The 21,648-nt window shown below is 40.1% G+C and overlaps 1 protein-coding gene across 8 annotated transcripts in view; it reads left to right on the top strand.

Moving 5' to 3' along the window:
- Positions 1–21,648, top strand: part of TNS3 (tensin 3) — a 222,796-nt gene that overhangs the window by 101,044 nt on the left and 100,104 nt on the right. For all 8 annotated transcript variants that reach the window (XM_032998809.2, XM_042806674.1, XM_042806673.1 and 5 more), the window contains 5 exons: positions 3,318–3,359; positions 13,649–13,701; positions 14,467–14,638; positions 19,252–19,302; positions 20,535–20,657. In XM_032998809.2, coding sequence (XP_032854700.2) covers positions 3,318–3,359; positions 13,649–13,701; positions 14,467–14,638; positions 19,252–19,302; positions 20,535–20,657 — 441 coding nt within the window. The remainder of the gene's footprint in view (positions 1–3,317; positions 3,360–13,648; positions 13,702–14,466; positions 14,639–19,251; positions 19,303–20,534; positions 20,658–21,648) is intronic.

Here is a 21,648-nt window from a genome sequence, read left to right as displayed (position 1 = left end):
GCTCCACGTTGGACCCACCTCTGGCCAGGGCCGAGCTAATCAGCAATGGTGCCTGCGCCTCTGCGATAACATATTTGGGAAGGGGGGACCTGGGAGGAAGAGGAGGAGTTGTGAGGGAGAGATGTAGGCAAACACCGAGGTCAGGGGAAGAAAGGAAGGAAGTGGGAGAGGTGAGCCGGAGCGGAGACCCCCCTGCACCCAGGGAGGTCGCCGGTGGAGCAGATGCCGACCTGCAGCCCGTGGGGGACCCCAGGCCAGAGCAGGGGCCAAAAAAGGCCAGAACTCTGTGGGAAGCCCCCGCTGATGCAGTTTGGTGCTGGGAGGACTGCAGCCTGTGGGAGGGACCCTCAGTGGAGCAGCGTGGGAAGAGCTGCGGCCCGTGGGAAGGACTCACGTCAGAGAAGGTTCGTGTAGGAGTGTCCCCCGTGAGAGGGACCCCACGCTGGAGCAGGGGACGAGTGTGAGGAGCCCTCTCCCTGAGGAGGAGGGAGCGGCAGAAACAGTGGGTGATGACCTGAACACAACCCCCATCCCCTGTCCCCCTGCACTGCTGGAGGAGGAGATAAAGAAATCAGGAGCGAAGCTGAGCCTGAGAAGAAGGGAAGGGTAGGGAGGAGGGTGTTTTTAAGATGTGGTTGTATTTCTCACTGTGCTGCTCTGATTGGAAAATTAAGTGGTAGTGGTTTTAGTGTTTAAATTAAATTGCTGTTCCTTTTCTTCCCCTGTTGAGTCTGCCTTTTGCCTGTGACCATAATGAGTGAGTCATCCCTCCCTGAGCTTTTTTCTGTGTTTTCTCCTCCCCATCCCTAAAGGGGGAGGAGCAAGCGAGTGGCTGCATGGTGCTCAGTTTCCCTCTGGGCTCAAACCAGGACAGGATATTAAAATATTCTTTCAAATCCCCCCTTCATTTGTGTCCAGTCAGAGACTTGAGGCTGGATCTTCCACATCTCAAATGAGTATGCCACAGTAGTTAGCCACTGAAGAGCTTTATTTGTAATTTCAATCCTGGAGCTGATGAATGGGCAGTAGGATTAGCAGTACTTGGTTTGAGGGCAAGCATTTTAAAGCTGGGCAGGGCGTGTATGGAGATTTGAGTGTGTGTCCTTTGGCTGAGCAGTTTTGAAGGAAAGGGGTTGGATGCTGGGTGTCTGCTTACTGTGTGTATGTGTGTACACACACACACACACACACACACACACGCACGTGTCAAGTTTGTAAACAAAAAGCAACCTCGAAGCCTGTTCTCAAGGGTTAACTGTGAGCCAATCTCACATCATAAGAATTATGGTTAATGGAGGATGTATGCCCTGTTAAATTATGTGTGGGTTCACTGAATTAAGCAAGGTGTTGCTACTGTAATTTACACCCTGAAAGTCTATAAAATGTTTTCAGTTGAGGGTTGCAACTAGAGTGCATCTGAACTTCAGTGACCTACCAAAAAAGAAAGAAAGAGTTGACAGTGATAAAGCTGCATCTCTAGTTCAAAGCATCTTTCCCACAGCAGACTTTGGAGTCAAATTTTCAGTTGTACCGCTACTGGTGTCTGCATGGTGGAGTTATGTGGCCATGCAAGAATGCTGGGATACCCATAATCTGCTCCGGGCAGAGGCTGGTGTTCTAAGTTTTGTCAAATACTGTTTTCCTGTGTGTGTATGTGCTGCTTTAGCTTTGTTTGTTGGTTTTATTTTGTTGCTATTGTTGTTTTGTTTTGTTCTGTTTTTTTAAAAAAACACTTTCCAAGCTCTGAGTCTGCACAGTCTTGAAGTTGCAGGAGAATCCAACTCTGGTCAGTAAAATGATTCAACAGAAAGAAGTGGGGTTTCACTTTATTGTCTGTGCCATTTTAAGATGGCCTGGTTGTTTACCCAGACTCAGAAAGCAGTTTCTTGAGACTTTCCCTCCTTCGTGTTCTCCAGATAAGTAAGATACAATACCAGTTGCTGTCTTACCTGTCACCCTGTATATGGTAATGTGCCAGTGAAAACTGTGAAGAGGAAAAACATGTTTCATTGTGCATTTCTGTGTTCCTTTCCTGCCCCTTTTAGCTTATGCTTTAAATATACAAGATAAATATTGTTTGATTTGCGTAAGGTTTGCACTAATCCTAAGCTCTTGTGAAGTGTTGCAGCAGTTATGTTTTGCTCCAGAGGTGTCTATATTTCAGTGATTCTTGTTCTGTGTAGAATTTACATGCAAGATTTTCCAGGTTGTGAAATGATTTTGCATTCCACAGGGTAAGCATGTAGATGGGGTGTAAAGATAATGGTGTTGCTACAGCAGTAATATGGCTTGTGACAATTTAGCTGTTGATTTTTGCACAAAATTTTAAATTGTCTTTTGAAGCAACAGTTCTCTGCAGTTGAACATAAGGTTATTCATGCACAATGCACTCTTTGTGGACTTGCAGAGCAGGGAACACTGAAGTTTGGTGCAGTCTTACCTAACGTACAGCACTGACTTAGTTCTAGTGTTACTTAGTTTTCTCATTTTGAGTGTTTTTCAAGGTGAAATACTTCTGTTATTCTCCCATTATAATTCCAAATGGTAAAATGCTTAATCTGGAGTAGCTTCTCTTGTAAAATGCCAAATCGACTTTGTTGAAGTCTTGAGCAAACATTTCGAGTTTTTTAGTTTTGTTTTGTTTTGTTTTACCCAGTTTTACCACTGTACTTCCACATTACATTGCCTTGTTTTCATGCTGACTGTTGTAATTGATAAAAAAGCATGTATTAATGGAAGGATTGGTGATTCATGTTAGATTTTCATAGTAATGGACTGGCTCATTTCTTTTAACAGTTTCTTGTTTGTTTGTTGTTTTTTTTCGTTTTTTTTTTTTTGTTTTTTTTTTTTTAAAAAAAAAAACAAACCTCCACAGATACAATTTAGCATGTTTTAAAACCTTGAACTGAGTTTTTACACAGTGCTTAAAGAAAATCCTAGGCAATTCACTTCATTAATACCCAGTCAAGTGTCTGTTTTCATGAAAAATTATAAAACAGGAGATTGGGGAAAAAATGCAAAAGGGAATTATGGTTAACAGCATACATCTCTGTGTGTATTGTAATTTGGGATTAAGCACCCTCAGTACCTGAATGCTGGTTTATAAGGCTTGAATATGTAGGACGATAATGTAAAATCAATTTGTTTTCCGTATCTGCTTGAAAGATAGTTTGGTTGTTAGTACTGTAGAATCTAGGTGTACTTCTGAATGATTTATTTTATTTGTTGTGTGTATATGTTAGGAGGGGATTTCTTAGAATATAGTTAAACTATCTGGAAAATGAAAGTCAATTCTGTTAACTTTTCTCCTTTTGCAGGCTAATAACTCTGAGGCCATTAAAAATCATGTAACCAGAACTGTAAGTAATTACATTTATTTGTTTCTTTTTCCTTTGCTTGGCCTGATTTATTTTACTGTTTATGGCTGTCTATTTTTATTATATCTTCACAAAGCATTCGTTGCTAGCCATTTTCAAAGCACGCACTTTGGTTTCTATACTGTGTGAAATTAGCCTTTGATTAGGATAATTAATGTGTTTTTTCCCCTCTGAGTTTATCCAGGAACAGTGATATGAACTCTGTGTTCCTTATTTCTAAATGGAGCAAGGGACAAGTAAAGAGAAATATTAAAATCTTCGTAGACTGATTGTATTCAGATGAGTTCAGAAATTCGAGAGATTTTATTTTTTTTCATCAGGAAGAATACTAGTTCTTGTACTGTGGTCAATGTGCAGATCTTTTAGCTTTTATTCATTCAAGTTACTGTGCTGTGTTGCTTACAAAACAAATTAAAAGCCCCTTCCCCTTTATTACTGCTGTTGTAGTACTACTGGTACGAGTAGTACTAAATACATTTATTGAAGTGCAACAGAATCCAGTCTTCTAAGTGATGTAGCAGTTTCTGCAAATGGGACGTTTTACACATTTCAATACTGATAGCACTTAGGAATATACTTTTAGCACAATTTCTGTGAAATAATTAAGACAAAGAAGAAAAGACTTTTCGATGCCCTTTGCAGTGCCTTTTATCAAAGATGCCAAGTTTCTTTGATTTCTAAATAAATCAGGAGAGATGCCTATAGTTAACTATCTGCTAGTAGGCAGCCGTGATGCAGGTATTTGATTCACCACTGTAAAGATGAAGTTAACATTTAAAAAGGGGCAGAGGGAAGGACTTGCGTGACGTGTATGGTCTTCACCAATTAATTGTTTAATTCAAGAGCAGCTCACTATTGCAGTAAATGAGCATCTGTTCCACGGTGTCAGTCTTGCACGCGTTGCATTTGGCGTGCGATGTTGTCCGTGGCTCAGTGCTGCAGGCTTCTGCTGGGGCCACTCTGTGCAGCGGGTGAAGAGTTGTGGTCCTCGACTACCCACCTCGGCAGGAGACCTTCACAGAGGTTGCATTTGTATTAGCAGTATAGTTTGTTTACTTGGGGTGGCAGTAAATGTTGACATCGGAGGTCATCGCTGTGGTTGGATCCATTCTATTGTCCACAGTAAAATTAGAATTATTTCTAAGTTGCTAGAATATATTTGGTACTGAAACCAGCTAAAATGTCTAGTGTGGAGATTGCTTCTCCCTTCACTTTTTCTCTTCCATAACTCGACAAATGAACTAAAACAAAAAAATCAGAATGGAGCAAACTTCTTAATTATCTGCGTGTGACTAATTGGTTTTGACAGCTGCTTCTAGTGCAACAAATGTGAAACAAAATAATGAAATGCTTTGTGAGGAAAATAATTGCAGATAATTTTCTATTGTTAGTTGGAAGTTTTTAGCTTCGTTGTTACATGTGAATACTTCAGAGGGTTTTCTGTTTGTACTGGTTGCTTATTACACAGTTCAAGGTCATATGTATTTGAGGGTTTTTTCTGTATGTGTTGTAGCTCATGCACAGCCATTTTGAAGGCAGCCTTAATAGCAAGCAATGCTTTTTCAGCTGTGCTTTTTGTCCTGTTATTATTTGACCGTTAGCAAGTTTCCTGAAATTTCTGGTAGCTACATTCCGTGGACCAGTGTACTCCAGGAGCAAAGGGTGACTTGGATGAGGGGGCAGGGGGTCACTGGGGAATGGGAGAAGGTTCCCAACCGAAACACCGTGATGGGAGCACTTACTGCTGTTTGGAGAAGAGAGGAGGTGTAAAGCGGTGGGGGCTGGGGGTTCCGTAGGAAGCGGTGTCACCGGACAGCGGGGCTGGGTGCAGCCCCTGCCTGGGTGGGACTGCAGCAGCTGGTTCTGTGACCCGGGACTGCAGCACACGTCCCGCTGTAGTGCTAACGGGAGGTGCATTCCTTCTCTTCCTGCCTCCCCTTCCTTCTAAATTTGTGCCACTCTTGTTCTCCTTTTGGTTTATTAACTAAATTGGAAGAGAGTGCTTTAACCTGCCTGACCGTTGTTTTTTTTTTTTTTTTTTTGGCTCTGGGATTTCTTCTCCTTTCCTCTCTCTCCTTTGCGTCTTGTTCCATGGCATGTGGTCCAGGAAAGAAAAACTTGCTTTCTTTTCCTAGTAACGTGACTGCTAATGGAATATTTCTAGTGTCAGCCCTCACTGCTTTATAGGAAAGCTGTGTAAACATTAACAAAGAGAGTTTGGCTTGATTTCTAGGTAGTGTAAAAAACAAAATTTTGTTAGCTTAATTCTAATTTTGGGGATTGTTCTGATGCATGGATAACACCTTCTTACTCAGGAAGTCAGAAGTGCAATTTCTTACATTCAGAGGGCTCTCTCAGGCCCCTGTGGACCGAATCTTATTTTATTCTTAATATTAACATATTAAAAACAAATAAATGAAGCTTCTTGTTTCAACTAAAGGCTATCAGAAGTGATTATGTCACTTTCTATCCAAGAATTGCATGCGCGTAATTTTCTGTTAGTTAATAGGATGCTCAGTTTGTGGCAGAAGTTTGTTTCAGTTTTGATCTCTTGCATCTTAGCTAGGTTAGAGAGAAACTTGGGAGATCTACTTCTGAAGTCTTTGCCTCTGCCACCACATTTTTTCTTTCCACTGTGCACACTGCGATCTTTTTACAGAGCAAGGAAGTAGAGCACATACATACAGGAGCTGTGTGTTAGGTGCTACTGAGTCGTGCTGTAAAGGACTACAGAACCTCATAAGGTGGTAGGTGTGCAGTAATGCAGAAACCTTTACACTTTGCTGTGTGTGTTGTGCCTTAACTACGTTGCCTGTGGATAGTATTCATGCAGGAAGCTGTTTTAAAGCTCTGGAGTAATTATGAAACTATGCTACAACTGGAGCTGGAGCACATATATTATTTTAGTCAGTTGAGGTAAACTCTTTACCTAACACTTAAGGTGGTAATACTCAAATACAGACATAGTAAGCTTCCCCATAGGTTTGCAGTGAAATACAGTCATCCAAGTGTTGACAGGACTCTTACTCCGGCAGGCAGGTGTGCTCCTGGTCTCTGTGAGTGCAAGAGGCAGTGGTACACAGCGCTGGTTACAGCCAGGTGCTAGCCTCACGAAGCTTCGTGCCAACTCCTAGTCTTGAGAAGTTGTAGAACTAAGGTTTTGGAAATACTACGGCTTTTCAAATGTGAATATGTGTTTCTGTAAAATTGTATCTGAAAACATCAGTTGTGCCTCATTCGTACTTGAATATGGACTTCGCATGCATTCAGTATCCTCTCCTAGAGAGCCCTTAGTAGCAAAAATTTGCTATGTGCCTTTTCCCTGTTATGGATTTAAATTTTTCAAAGGAAGAGAAGAGGATGGATGGAAGACCCAGAGGTACTAGGAACTTCCAGGCTGTGAGCAGGGTTGCTTTTCTGAATCTAAGTGAGTTGGAAAACGATCTTCCTGCCCTGGTTAGTTCCTTGTTGCCCTGACAGATTGGTAGTTGGAGCTCCATATCCAAGTACTCTACAAACTTGATAAAGATGAGCTGGATTACAAAGCCCTACAGTTAACTTGTTTAGGGGAGCAAGGCCTGTCTTGGCTGAAGTATTACAGGGAAGAATCGTGGGAGTAACTTTGGCAGCAGGTAAGAGTCAGGGTAGATTTTGGCAGGGGGACAGCAAGCTGGGATTTATAACTTCTGTAGACACTGCTACTTGCAAGGGCCATATCTGTCTGGACTCTTGCTGTTACACCACACAGGGGAGCAGATTGTTATTTTTACATAACACAATATGTAGAACAAAAATAAAACATATATCCAAACAAATAGCTGTTTCCAGTAGAAATAATAATAAATCTCTTCTGCAGAGAGTCAACTCCAAAAAAGATTTTTTTTTTTATATAATTTTTTAAATATTTACTGCAGTAATAGGTACACAGTAACAGAGATGTTTGTATTCAGAAGGCATGAATCTTTGTTTTCCACGTTACAAATCATTCTAAAGTCAGAGGCCAAAAGATTATGATAATTTTGGTTCTCATCCAAGACATCCAAATGTGTGTTTCACTGTGGCTTCAAAAAGCAACTACTCTGTCAGTAGGAATTACCATGGTGAAGCATTAGTTCATTGTCCTGTTTTTCCTGCAATTTTGCAGAGCATATAGAACCATTACATTAGAGATAAGCCTGGGGGAAGCACCCCAATGTTTGAGGGATTGTGTGCTAGTGAGGTCCTTCTGTCTGCCTTCTCAGTGCAGGTAGGGGATGGAGATCCATGCAGTAGCAAAGACACAAGGGTTGTTGATGTGTTAGAAACCACACAAGCACCTTCTGAAGAGGTGGCAGGTTCAGTAGCTCAACTGAAGTGCATCTACATCAACGCATGCAGCACAGGCAACACATAGGAGGAGCTGGAAGCCATTGTGCAGCAGGAAAACTGTGCTATAGTTGCCATCACAGAAGTGTGGTGGGATGACTCGCACAACTGGATTGTTACAACGCATGGCTATAAACACTTTGAAAGGGATAAGAAAAGAAGGAGAAGCTGTGAAGTAGACCTGTATGTGAGGGAGTGTCTAGAGCTTAATGATGGTGATGATAGGTTCGAGTGTTTAAGGGTAAGAATCAAGAGAAGGCCAACAAGGCAGATATCATGGTGAGAGTCTGTTATAGGCCACCCAACCAGGATGAAGAGGCAGATGAAATATTCTATAAGCAGCTGGGATAAGTCTCACAATCGCTAGCCCTTGTTCTCATGGGGATTTCAACTTCCCAGATGTTTGCTGGAAATACAGTACAGCAGAGAGAAAACCCTTCAGTGAGCCAGCTAGGGAAGGTGGCCCGCTGGAGCTGCTGTCTGTGAACTGAGAAGGACTTGTGGGTGATGTGATGGTTGGAGGCTGTCTTGGGCATAGTGATTATGAAGTGGTATTCAGATTCTTGTAGAAATAAGGAGGAAGGTCAGCAGAACTGCCACCTTGGACTTCTGGTGGGCAGACTTTGTCCTGTTTAGAGGCCTGGTTGCCAGAGTCCCTTGGGAGGCAGTAATGAAGGGCAGAGGGGTCCAGGAAGGCTGGACATCCTTCAGGAAGAAAATCTTCAAGGCACAGGAGCAAGTCATCTCCATGTGTCGAAAGATGGGCTGGTGGGGAAGACCATCAGTCTGACTGAATAGAGACCTTTGGCCGGATCACAGAGGAAAAAAAAGGGAGTTTATGACCTTTGGAAGAAGGGGAAAGCAGCTCAGGAAGACTACAAGGATGTTGTGGGGTTATGTAGGGAGAAAGAAGAGCCAAAGCCCAACTAGAACCTGATCTGGCTACTGCTGTAAAAGACAGTAAAAATGTTTCTATAAATACATTAACAACAAAAGAAAGGCTAAGGAGAATCTTCATCCTTTACTGGATGTGGGGTGGGAACATAGTGACAAAGGATGAGGAAAAGGCTGAGATACCTATTGTGTTCTTTCTCAGGATACCCAGCCCCCTCAGCTGGAGGGCAGGGACAGGGAGCAGAATGAAGCCCCCATCATCCAAGGGGAGATGGTTAGTGACCTGCTACACCACTTAGACACACAGAATTCTATGGGGCCAGATGGGATCCACCCAAGGATGCTGAGGGAGCTGGTGGAAGTGCTCACCAAGCCACTTTCCATCATTTATTGACAGTCCTGGCTAACTGGGGAGGTCCCAGTTGACTGGGGGTTAGCAAATGTGGCATCCATCAACAAGAAGGGCAGGAAGGAAAATCTGGGGAACTACAGGCCTGTCATCCTGACCTCAGTGCCGGGGAACATTATGGAGCAGATCATGTTGAATGCCATCGTGTGGCATGTGCAGGACAACCAGGTGATCAGGTCTAGTCATCATGGGTTTATGAAAGGCAGGTTCTGCTTGACCCACCTGATCTCATTCTGTGACCAGATGACCTGCTCAGGGGGTGAGGGAAAGGCTGTGAATGTTGTTTACCTGGACTTCAGTAAAGCCTTTGACATTTCCCACAGCATTCTCCTGGAGAATCTGGCTGGTCATGGCTTGGATGGGTGTACTCTTTGCTGGGTAAAAAACTGGATGGATGGCCAGGCCCAAAGAGTGGTGGTGAATGGAGCTAATCCAGTTGGTGGGTGATCACAAGTGATGTTCTCCGGGGCTCAGTACTGGGGCCAGTTCTGTTTAGTATCTTTACTGATGGTCTGGATGAGGGGATTGAGTGCACCCTCAGTAAGTTCACAGATGACACCAAGTTGGGCAGGAGTTTACTTTGGTATCGGAAACTAGCAGTTTACATACTAGATTTTTTCTTTTTTTTTCTTTTTTTTTTTTTTTTTTTTTTTCCCTGGAGCTGTCATGAAAGATAGTAAATCAGTGTACTAACAAAATGCAAATGAATTTATCTGGGGCAAAACTGATCTCCCTTCACCCTTTGTACCTTCTGTGATCTTTCCAGTCTCTGAAGCTCTGCTACAGAGCGCTTTAGCCCATGAAGTGTGTAAGCCTACTAGCTGTAACTCACGTCCCCTTATTAAAATCTTGGAAAAGTGGAGGATGATCATCTTTCTGAGACACGATTTTTTTTTACACATGTGTTTTTTATAGGCATTACTTTTTAATGATTGTCCCAGTTTCTTTCCTTGAGAGGCAACCTCAGGTTTGCCTTGTCATAGACACGGGCTTGTAGGTTTAGCAGAGCGGTTATTTCTTATTCCTTCTGTTCCTGGACTAGTGCAGAAGGTGTCCCAGTGATACCTCAGTGCCACACTGTGTGAGATGGCCTGTACTATATCTGTGTGATTTTTCTGCTCTGACGCTGTGCAGAGACTGGAAAAGAGGTTGTAAAGGTGCGAGAGATATCCTGTTGCCTGGGACAGCACGAGCTTGGTATTTGAGGCAGACCAGGTAATCCATGAGCAGGTTCACCCTCTTTGGTGTCAGAGGAAGGCGCATAAACAGCACTGATCTCAAAGGCCTGTGATACCTAAACTGTGCTTTAATTGCTGTTTTGCCCACTTTGATGCTTCCACTGATGTCAGGCTGTGCTGCGAAACTTGCCTTCTAGCTACGTTGTTGTGACCTGGTGAAAATTATGTAGAATTAAATATTGGCCTGTTTCGTAGCTTCTGTATCACGCCTAGGCTGTACTGGACTCTGGGATGGTCTTGTGTGAGGACTGCATTTTTGAGAAATTTGGGATAGCAAGTTCTGTAGTGTGCCTAGGACTATATGCAGGACCTAAAGATGCTAAAAAAACAGTAAGGAGGATGTTAAAGGAAAGTGTTGCATGGGCTTAGGTTTCACTGGAAAAGGGCAGTGACACAGTAATTTGGATGCAATGAATTTGCTCATTATTATCGTTCTGTGGCTGGAGAGAAGACAGTTGTATTTTGAGAAGCAATTGCTTCCCCCTGCTGGCAGCTGCATTTGATTGACCGAAAGGTGCTTTGCACTTGTTTACGTAGGGATAACTTTTATGTGTTACTGTTTGGGTTTGATCTGTTTGTTTGGAATAGAAAAATTCCTTAAAATTGATTGAATAGGTAAATAGGAGGTGTTTTCTCTTTTCACAACTCTGCTTCTCAAATGACTGTGCTGTCTGCATTGCCAGGCAATCCCAAGGAAGCCCGGGAACAAGAATCATGGGGAGAATCTCAAAGAAAAGTTCCTTTGAGTTCCAAGCTCTAGTTCAACTGGATCTATCCTACTTACAACTTTAAATTTTTAGTCAGGTGTGGTTAAACACCCATTTTGAGCCATTATTTTTCATTGCCCATCATCTTCTCTGCAGCTGTTGAAGGACAGGAAATGAAAATATTATCTAGTTTTGCAGGATTTTCTGTGTAATTGTCCATCCTGGGAGATGCCACATGGCATTTTTTGTCTGGGAAGATTAGCCAAATGGGTTGCCATTATCCATCCAGTGTGCAGCAAGGCAAAAATTAGCTATGAGAGGAAAAGTTAGTGGTGTAGTCATTGATAATTAGTAAACAAAACAAATAGTGAAAAGAAAAATCCAGGAAAAAAGAATGCATTGCTAGCTACAAGATAATTAGGCCATGGAAGAGTGGAGGAAGTGACTATAATTTAGAGGATGTGCAGAAAAATGGAGGTATATCTTTGACTGTTTGTCCATTTGCCAACAAGTCATTGACTATAGTCAGTGTATAATATACAAAGTGATCTTGACCTTATGAAGGGCTAAGCAAAATTTAGTAGCTTGGTGCACCGTAGATAGACAAGGGGAAGTTTCATGAATCAAAGTATTGTTTGAGGATGGTAGGATTCTGGTGATTTTGGGAGCTGTGCAGAATTTGTGTAAAAGTATACAAATAATGATGGACAGAAGATTATTTAGCAATTTGAGACCATGCAATGAAACATGACACCCAGATGAGATTTCAGAAGGGCCCATTTAAAGAGATACATTTTTATTTGTGTTACCAATCAGCCAGAGTTTTAAACTGCATTATATGCAGTTCAAGAAAATCTATTTTTTCAAACAGTGATGGTAATTTAAGTTGTACCAACTACTGAATTGTGGAAGTTGTCAGGATTATCCATTTTTGTACACAGGGCAGGAAAGGGTATATAGTACTGTGCATTTCAGTAGGTGGCACAGCATGCATACAGTAAATATAAGTCTCACTAACGGGTTTTTTCACTAGTGGTTTGCATTATGTTATTGTTCATATGCTTACTTGCTGCATGCTACTAGGTTAAATGCTAGTTTATAAGCTACAACAGTGTGCAACAGAGAATGATTTTATCACTTATTTTCTTACCAGAAGAAGCTGCTAGGTGACTGATTATTTAGGCTGCACAGAGGTTTAGTCATAAAATTTATTTTAAAATGGTGGGAGTACTCCTTAAGCAATGGATACATCTGTGTGACCAACAGAGACCAAGGAAGTGGAGGGAGAGGCATGTTCCACTAATTGCTTTCTAGGTATAACAACAAAACACGCTACAAGCTTTGTCCTGAATTTCAGTTACTAGTTACTTACTTGTTCTGGCATCCATGGTGTATTACCTACAGCCTTTAAAATCCTCAGAAAGGATTGAGTTAAACAAAAGCTGAAAATACCATGACGTTTCCTTATTTTCTGTTGTCTGAGTAAAGATTGGAACTAGTGGAACTAGGACTAAGGCGAGGTGCACCTTATGCCATCAGATGTGCTTAAAAATTTGCCAAAGGGTTCTTTTCCAGAAATTTAAGAAGGAAACATGCCACTTGCATGCTTGTAGGTGTCCTAGCTGTTGCCAGATTTTGATATACAGCATTGATATGGGAAGTTCTAAGGCCTCTTCCATTTGAACACAGTTTATTTGGTTTGGGAATATTTGTGATGTGTGTGGCCAAAATAGATAGGGTTTATCAGCTTTCCAGCTCTTACCCTTCATCTGAATAAGCTCACTGTGCAGTTTTCATATACTAAGTATAAATTCAGGGCAGGAAGATGAGGGAATGGTCTTTCTCTTATGGAGTTACTGATGCATGTTATTAAATTGAACATCTGATTTTCTGTATAAAAATTCACATTGTAATGTAAAGTAAATATTTTTATTTGTATTTATTTAATGTCTTTTTTGTAAAAACCTATCCCAGAAGAAAGGGGTGCTGTCCCCTCTAGATGTCTCTGTTTCTCTCCGTTACATACAGAGAGCTTGGGTGACTATCACACTGGAGCTTAATTCTGAGACAGATAAAATTAGGTGAGAAGAATTCTATTACTAAGATTCATGGGGGAGAACATTTTGACACTTTTTAATGCATAGTTACTATTACTGAACAAGTAGAACTACAAAAGGCACATGCTAAGTTCTCACAAAACAAAACCATTGCAGCTTAGGCTTCTATTTGAACTCCCAGCACTCTCATGCTGGAATAAATTGAGTATATTCTTTAATATTGTCATAAGAGAATCATTTGAGAGGAGCTTACTTTTGCAGGTTTATACAGAAATTTAAGATCCGTCTTCTCATAAGTCTACTGGATGTTTTCCCTAATCTTAATGCAGTTACCAAGAAGAGGACAAAAGACAGCCAGTCCTTCTCTGGCAGTAGTGAGTTGGAAGTAGCAGTAGTAGTGAGTCTGTATGAAGAGTTGAACATAAACTGGCCATAATCACAGTGTTTGCAGTCAAAACATAAGGCAGCGGTAATCCCTGGTCCTGCTGTTGGTATAGTTTTCCACAGTATGGACATAATAAATGAAGAAACAAGTCAGGAACATTGACATCAGTGGCAGCAAGGAAGGTACCGGATTGACTGCTCTATTTCTTTGTTCCAGAATTCCGGCAGTGCTTCAAAGAACTCCTCTTTGAGTTGTGACAAAGGATCACGGCAAGTATTTCTTTTGTATTTTGTGTAGTAGTGTCACATAATGCTGTGGTAGGTTTAGGCTTTGTGATTTGTGGCTGTGATTTCGGTGAGTTCAGTATTCTTTAAGACGTGCTGCTATGCAAGGACCTTTTTTACAGTCCCTAAGAAAACGGATGACTGTAAGTTTCCAATTTATCCTGTTAAGAATGACAAAGGAAGGTGCCTGGTTGTGCCCTCAACCTGGAAAAGAAGCTAAACAGTATCTGTAGACTAACCTGTGAGATTATTTGTGCTATACTGATGTCTGTTGCAGTTTGGGGACTGGTTTTGGATTCACTTCAGTGTTACTCAGAGCAGACTTCAAGATGGTATCTATCCACAGTGTTTTACAGATCACTGGTGAATCTACCAATTTGTAAAGCATGTTCAGATTTCTACAGAAAAAGAGATTTGTACAGACATAAGTACCTATATGTTTTCTATTTAACTCCCAAATGTGTTGCGCTAGTGTTTGTCAGAGTTTCTTGTAGTCATTTTACTGCTTTTGTATGTTATTGGTTGAAGAGTTGTTTTTTTTTTCCACTCTACTTTTGTTTGGCTAACTCTGTACATGTACTGAGCTGAATAATTTGAGCTCTGTAGGCATTTAATAAGTTGTAGTTGTAAATAAAATATTGGAAACAACAGATGCTTGACTGTACAAGTCCAAGTTGCAGTTTCTTATTAAGATGCTATGCTTGTTGTCAGCTGCTTTGTTCTGAATTGCCACATCTAATTTCTTCACAGAAGTGCAGACTTTGATCACATTATGGAGGAAGGCTATGAACTTGACCTCACATACATCACAGAACGGATCATCGCTGTGTCCTTCCCTGCTAGCTGTTCTGAGGAAACTTACCTCCACAATCTACAGGATGTAACCCGAATGCTCAAATCCAAACATGGGGATAATTACTTGGTATGTGTAGGATCAGTCTTTTGTGATACATCTTCTTCTGTCCTGCAGGAAGACCAATTAGAATGGTATATGTGGACCTACAAACTAGAAGTCACTCATCTAAAGCCTCTTTGGTCCACCTCTTATAGCTTTGCAAGCAAGAGCAAGATTTTCACTAGTGTTTTAATCTGTTAGGCAAGGACAGATATTAAAAGCACTTTTCTGCTGGTGGCACTGCAGTCTCTGTTGTGAAAGACATAGTCAAATGCTGAAGAGTTATTACACTGGCAGTTTTCATTGTCCAAAGCATGCTTTTAAAAGATACACACCCTGCAATGTGGACTGCGTTTTTTTTTTTTATAGCAACCAGCTATATCTGAGTCCTCAGCTGGGTGTCTGATGGTCTCTCATCATCATGTCTTGGCTGTCTCTACAATATCTTGTGAAACAACATATAAAAGTGGGGTTGCTGTTCATGTGTTCTGTCCAGCTCTTTCTCATTAACTTGATATAAATACTTTTTTTTTTTTTTTTTTCCCTGATGTTTAGTCTTCTATAGGAAATCAAGTTGTGAGCAAATCTATAATGAGCTCCATGTGCGGAATTCTTTTTGTTTAATGATGACCCAAACTGTTAATGTCCTGTGCTGTTTTCTGGCTAATGCATCTAAACCCTGTGCCATGTACTGTCTTAGCTTTTTCTGTGAAGATGACTTTAATACAGGGCCAATACTTTGTTTACCTTTTTCTTCTACTGTCTTTTTAGTTAACGTGTGTAAACTATTGTAATCAAATCCATGGCTTCAGAAGCATGAACTTGACTCATGTTGGAAATTAGTTTCTGGAGAGATTCCACCTAACGATTTAAATGCATTATCTTTCACTCACAAACCGAGGTGTCACAGATGCATTATGAACCAGCTGTTGTCCCCAAGATGCACTTGTAATACTTGTAATGTGGGCTGATGTCCTCAGCACGCCAACTTCTTGCCCTTGGCTTGCCTTCCAGCAGGTGCTGGTAGCTTATAAGGCACAAGACAGTAGTAGTTTGAAGGTGACCTCAATGTAAAGCTTTACTCATTCAAATTCACCTGTTCTCAGTGGCCTTTGCCATACTACAGCGGCGTTTTGATATTTGTGAAATAAGCTTTTAGTCCAGTTAAATCTCAAAAAACACTGCAAACCTCTGGTAAATGGTGAGTCCTCTTTAGGGTGCCCCCTCTCTCTAAGAGGGATTGTAGTCAGATCGCGAAGTTTGGATTTGTGGGGTTTTTTGGTTTTGTTTTAGTTTTGTCCTATTTATTTATATTCTAATGAGTACTTTGGAAATCAGCTGGCTTGGTCAAAAGAAAGCTTGGTGCTATCTGCTCCAAGTGGGTTTCTGCAGATTTTCAAGATAACCTAGCAAACCACAGAGTGAAGCATCCTTTTATTCCCTGGTAAAATTGTCTCCTGGTTACAAAGAATCACGTATGTTATTGCACGATTCAGAAGCTTGATTCCAAGTGAATGTTGTTTTACATCAGTACTTTCAAAATACACACAGTGCAAAGATCTGTCAGAAAACAAAAAAAGAAAAACAGTTTAAATGACACAATTGCTGTGTCAACTGAAAAACTCAGTTTGCAAAGATAAATTCACCATTATGTTACTGTTTTCATCAACTTTACCAGTAATGTATTTGTCATGGTATTTTGGCTAAAAAGTTTGCCATGTATTGCACTTTTTTGGAGGGGAGTAATTCTCAGTTACTCTGGTATTTTGAGCTTTTAACAAAAAAAAAATCCATTATAAGCTTGTCTGTATGCTTGTCTGCTTTTATGCTCTTTTCCTGAAACTGAAGGTTTTGGTGTTTAAAATAGATAAATAGGTATGTTTTCTTCACTGTCTTTAACAGGTTTTATTGCAGTGTTTATTACTTACAGTTGTGAAAGCAGTTGTCTTGATGTTGAGTTAGAGCAGTGAAAAATGAACAAGTTACCTTATTTCTGTCTGCTACAGTTACATTTTTGCATCCACAGTGACTGAAATGTAATCAAGTTTTTTGAGGCGTAAGCTATTCTAAATTAGCTCACTAATTAGAGAGGTATTTTCACAGGGGCATAGGGATCAGCTAATGAAAAGTAACTCACTTATGTCAAAGGCATTAAGTATGTAACAGTAAATACTGTTGTCTAAATTCACAGTTCTTCTAAAAAAGTGGAACAAACCCCAAATCCACGGCTACAATTTATAAAAATATTTCAGTGGTTGCACTGCAGTTTTAGCATGTACATATTTGTTACTAGGTTAGACCTAATATAACTGCTGTGCATTTTCTCGTTCTTGCATATGTAAATGATATGGTAATGTTTGTGTGTTGCTGTTGCTTTACGAGTTGGAACTAGTTGTTAATTTTAGCTTGTGTCACGTTTTGGCCACCTTCCTCTTTGCCTTGCTCTTTACTCAGCACAAGGCTACCACTTGTTCTTGGCGAGCAAGTTTGGTCCCACCTGGATGAAGAGTTTTGCCTGCCTGCTCTCCCAGTCTCTTCTCCTTACCGGAATGGGGGTAGGCTAGAGAACTGTTCACCAGTCAGTGCTTTGTGTTGTATGCCCACAGCATATCTTTTGCTTTCCAAAATCGCCACCTATGTGCTATTTGTTTCTGTTCTTTGGCATGAGATTTTATATTTCTGGTCATCTGATCAAGATGCAGACCAAATCTGAGACCCTTAAGTACCTTCATAGAGGTCTCTTCTCCAGCTAGAAGGTCTCTTTTATTTTTGGTCTATGGTGTTGCTGAGCGTCCAGCAGAGAGAATTAATTTTGTCTTATTAGTACAAGTTACTTTCCAGTTCAGGATTAAATCATAGGAGAAAGGGGAGGGGGATGTTTCTTCTCTGCTGTGTGTAAGAAGAGTTTATTTTTCCTCACTTGTTTTATTGTACTTCATTTTTGTTCTTTAGATGAGGTGCTAAATTTTAGGGCAAAATCATTTAAGTTCATAGAAATAAGGGGTAATTCTCCTCTTTGTGGTACCAAGTACAAAAATGGTATCAATACAACAAGAAAGATGAATTTTAAAAAGCTCTCACCAAATAGCATTTCTTTTCCTATGAAAAAATTTAGGTAATTGTTCTCTTCACATAGCTTTAACACTAATTTTAAGAATTCTGTACTGAGAGATACAACTCTTCACTAAAGTGTTTTGCAAATACTAAGGCTGATAGAAAATTACAGAAATTTTTGTGATTCATTCGTGTAAGACTTTCCTGGTTTCATTCCCGTTAAATTACAGTTGGTATTTCTGGAAGGATAACTGTAGTCTTAATTGTAAATGTTGGTACATCTTCCTGATCCAAAATAATATGAACAGTGCACACATTAATTTTTGATTGCCATTTAGCATTTCAGCAGTAATCTGTTTAAAATGAAAACCACATTTTGGAATAAAGACCATGTTCCTTCTCATATAAAGATATTTATGCTTTCTTTTGGGGCTTGATGTCGATGGAAGTGGTGTATACCCTTTAAGGTCAATATAACATGTAATTTCAGAACCATACGCAGCTTAGAACAGTAGCTGTTTTCTTGGATTCATTTTTAATTTGGGGGGTTTCTTCTTTCTCTGCATGAATTTCTTGTTCCAAAAGTGTACTTCTTCCTAAAGACAGTACAATGTTTTCCTGCTTCCACTGTGTCTGTGATGGGTTCTTGGTTCCTTTGCTGAGACTGCTGATGAGAGTGCTGGTTAATGCCAAGAGGGCTGATACACATAATGAAAGGGTTCTTCAATTGTCCTTGAGTGGTAGTAAACTGTGTAATGGACTTATCTCTCATATTTACTATTTCTCCTATTTGTGGTCGGTTTATCCCATTCTGGCAGAGTAATGAGACTTTTTAAATGATTATGAATGTCATCTATACTTAACTCATGAAACTAGGAAAGAGAATGTGCCTGTGTAACATTGGTTCAGTTGTTGAGTATTGGTATTTCAGCTTTTTGTTATTGGCTGATACTAATTTAAAGTACTTGCTAATGAAAGAGGCAGATATACTTGTATATGCTACTTTATTTTTTTTTTCTTTGTGTTCATTTACCAGTCTATCTCCTTAACTGTTCCTTATTAATCACTAAATGTATGATAACTTACTGTCTAATGGGTTAACAGAAGAGCTGGAAGATCTCACAGGCTAAGCTATAGTTAAATAGCCATGCCGTATCTCCCCTGTGAAGTTTTGACAGACACTTTTCTTGCCAGGCCCTCAAATTCAAATATTTAAGACTGTAGCACCCTCCCAGAGTTTTCTTTGTTAATTCTTATGCTGTGCAGTTATTTTGCATGGTGCCCCAATCTCTCGTATACCTCTGACTAAAAGCCATGTGAAATAATCAACCTCTAGCAGAATTTTAACTGTCCTTTTTCAAAACGTGCATTTAGTTTCATTATATAATAACTGAATACCTAAAATACATTTGCTAGTGTTACCTGACTTCAGATGTTAATTTACTTTAGTAAAACAGTAGGCAATCCTAAAGCCTTACCACAGTAGTTTCTTTTAATTATCATGTGTTTCAAATACAGCTGTTTACTACATAATTATGGAGTCTTGATGGTTGATTTTTTTTTTTTTTTTCTTTCTTTCTGAACAGGTGTTAAATCTCTCTGAAAAGAGATATGACCTTGCCAAGCTGAACCCAAAGGTATTGGTTGTCTTCCATAACATACCTCTCTTTCTAGTGTTAAATTCAACCTAAATGGCCCGGTAAGCCCTCAAGCTATGCAAGCATTGATACACAGAGTAAGAGAACAACTTTTGGAAGATAATAAAAAAACCCACATGCATCCCTATTTATTTTTTTCACAAGTGCTATTTTGTGTCCGTGCTTTACATAGCCATTCCTGTGGTTTTCTTAGACTTTGCCCACAGGGCCTGAAGCCAGTTGTGACGACTGAAAAATTCCTATTGAGTGATACAAATTTTACTCCAATTATACCTTCTTCGTGCCGTCACAGGGTACTGGGGCTTATACATTGTAATGCACAGGCTGACAGCTGAAGCTAGTGAACTTGGTTCAGATACAGATTTCCCTTTTGTACTATCTTTTTATGGTTGCTTCTCTGCCCAGTGGAGACATAGGGAAGGGAGCTATTGATGTCTGGTTTTTGTTCCTCCTCACCAATTGTTTAATTTGTTTCTTGTAAAAAATGATGTGCGGGTACTCTTCAGCAGCTATTATAAGGCCAGAGTAGCACAGGTGTATATTTATAGCAGTAGATTTACAGGGATATATGTTATCAGAGGAAAATACTAAAAGAAATGATAATTTTGACCTTCTGAATGCTTTATTGGTCATGAAGGATTTAAGTTGTTCATGGTTACTGGTTTTGTTACGGTTAACGTATTGTATACATACAATAACACTAGCTTAAGTATTATGTAGTGACTAAAGCTGAATAGAAAATATGAACAAAATTTCAAGTTGTCAAGTCTGTTGCACATGAAGGAAATAAAGTGCAATTTAAGTAAAACCAATCACAAATTACTGGACCAGGCCAGTTAACAGTCTTTGTTCTAATTTTGACTTTCTAAATACTTCACTGTTATAAAATACCTGAATCTCTATTTGAAAATTCTTTAAGAAATCAAGACCTTCAGAAATGTCACTTGTGAGTGGTTGGTGGGTTTTGGGGAGAGTTTTTTGTTTGTTTGTTTTATAAAAGTACTTGTATCTTAAAAAAACAAACAGATCCGCTTCTTCCCCTTAAGAGACCTGTAAGCATATTTTCGTTATATCATGGCATTCAAATGACATAATTATCTGAGCTTGGGAAAAATGTGGAGAATCCTCACCATCACAATTATTTGAAACCAGATTTTAATATGCAGCATTAGGGTCAAGGTGTCCTGTGACTGTTGCTTTTTTAATTACAGATTATGGATGTGGGGTGGCCTGATCTCCATGCTCCGCCTCTCGATAAGGTGTGCACCATCTGCAAGGCTATGGAGTCGTGGCTGAACAGTGATCCTCAACATGTGGTGGTGATCCACTGCAGAGTAAGTGAGCTTTGTGTAGACATGTCACCTTATCAGTTTGTATTAATTTTCAAAATTCTTGTCCTTTATTCTACTCATTTTAAAAAACAAAAAAATCAGTTTGATCTGTTTATGATGTTGGAAACAGTGTGCCAAATCCTCACTTGATTTAAGTAAGCTTAAATCCACTGACCTTGCATGCTTACTACATTTTTGTTTTTATGATAGCTGAGGTTCTAGACTCTGCTCTGGGCATAGTGTGCAGTGATGTTAGTTCGCTTCCTTCAAAGGTCGGTGCTGCTTCTGTGAGCATATTTTCCAGCTCAGTGGCAAACTCTTTAGAATCTCTTCATGTTTTGCGACACTCATGGATTTTGTTGCAGGATAATGATAGACACCATGTCACAGATCATGCGTTCAGACTGTTGTATGATTTTAGAAAACGAGGGCATTCAGTATCTCCTGAGTGCCACCGTCAGGTTCGAAGTGCTACCGTCACTGCAGTGCCTTACCACACAGCTACCTCTGTGCACTGTTACTACTTCTCCTTGCTTCTTCACAATGAAGAGAAACAAAGAGAAGCCTTAATTAAATACAGATAAAATGAAGCCAGAACTGAGTTGGTAGCTGTGCTGGTGACAGTCGAGACGACTCTGCCTCTGGATCACTGGCAGACATTACTCTAAACGGAATGAGGGTAGTAATGGGACCAAAACTTCTTTTCAGGTCAGATTGTATAGGCTCCAGTCATTAATTGCTTGCAGGCAGAATGAGGTGGTTGCATGAAACACTATTTAATTCTTGCTAGTTGCAGGACTGCATCCAGAAGAATGGCCTGTATGTGGGACAAAAGAAAAGGAGGCAAGGTGTTTCTAGGTATTTTATACACAAATTGGTAATGCGTATTGTTGCTTAGTGCTTTTTGGTAATGACTTTAAAGTTTCCAACCACAAAGATAGGTACAGCTGCTTGTATCAGCTGAGAGACTGAAATTGTTTTGAAATCTGTAAGA

The sequence above is a fragment of the Tyto alba genome, unplaced genomic scaffold, assembly GCF_018691265.1.
Source record: "Tyto alba isolate M040663 unplaced genomic scaffold, T.alba_DEE_v4.0 Super-Scaffold_48, whole genome shotgun sequence".
Lineage (NCBI taxonomy): Eukaryota > Metazoa > Chordata > Aves > Strigiformes > Tytonidae > Tyto > Tyto alba.
This window is presented reverse-complemented; position numbering and strand designations above follow the sequence as displayed.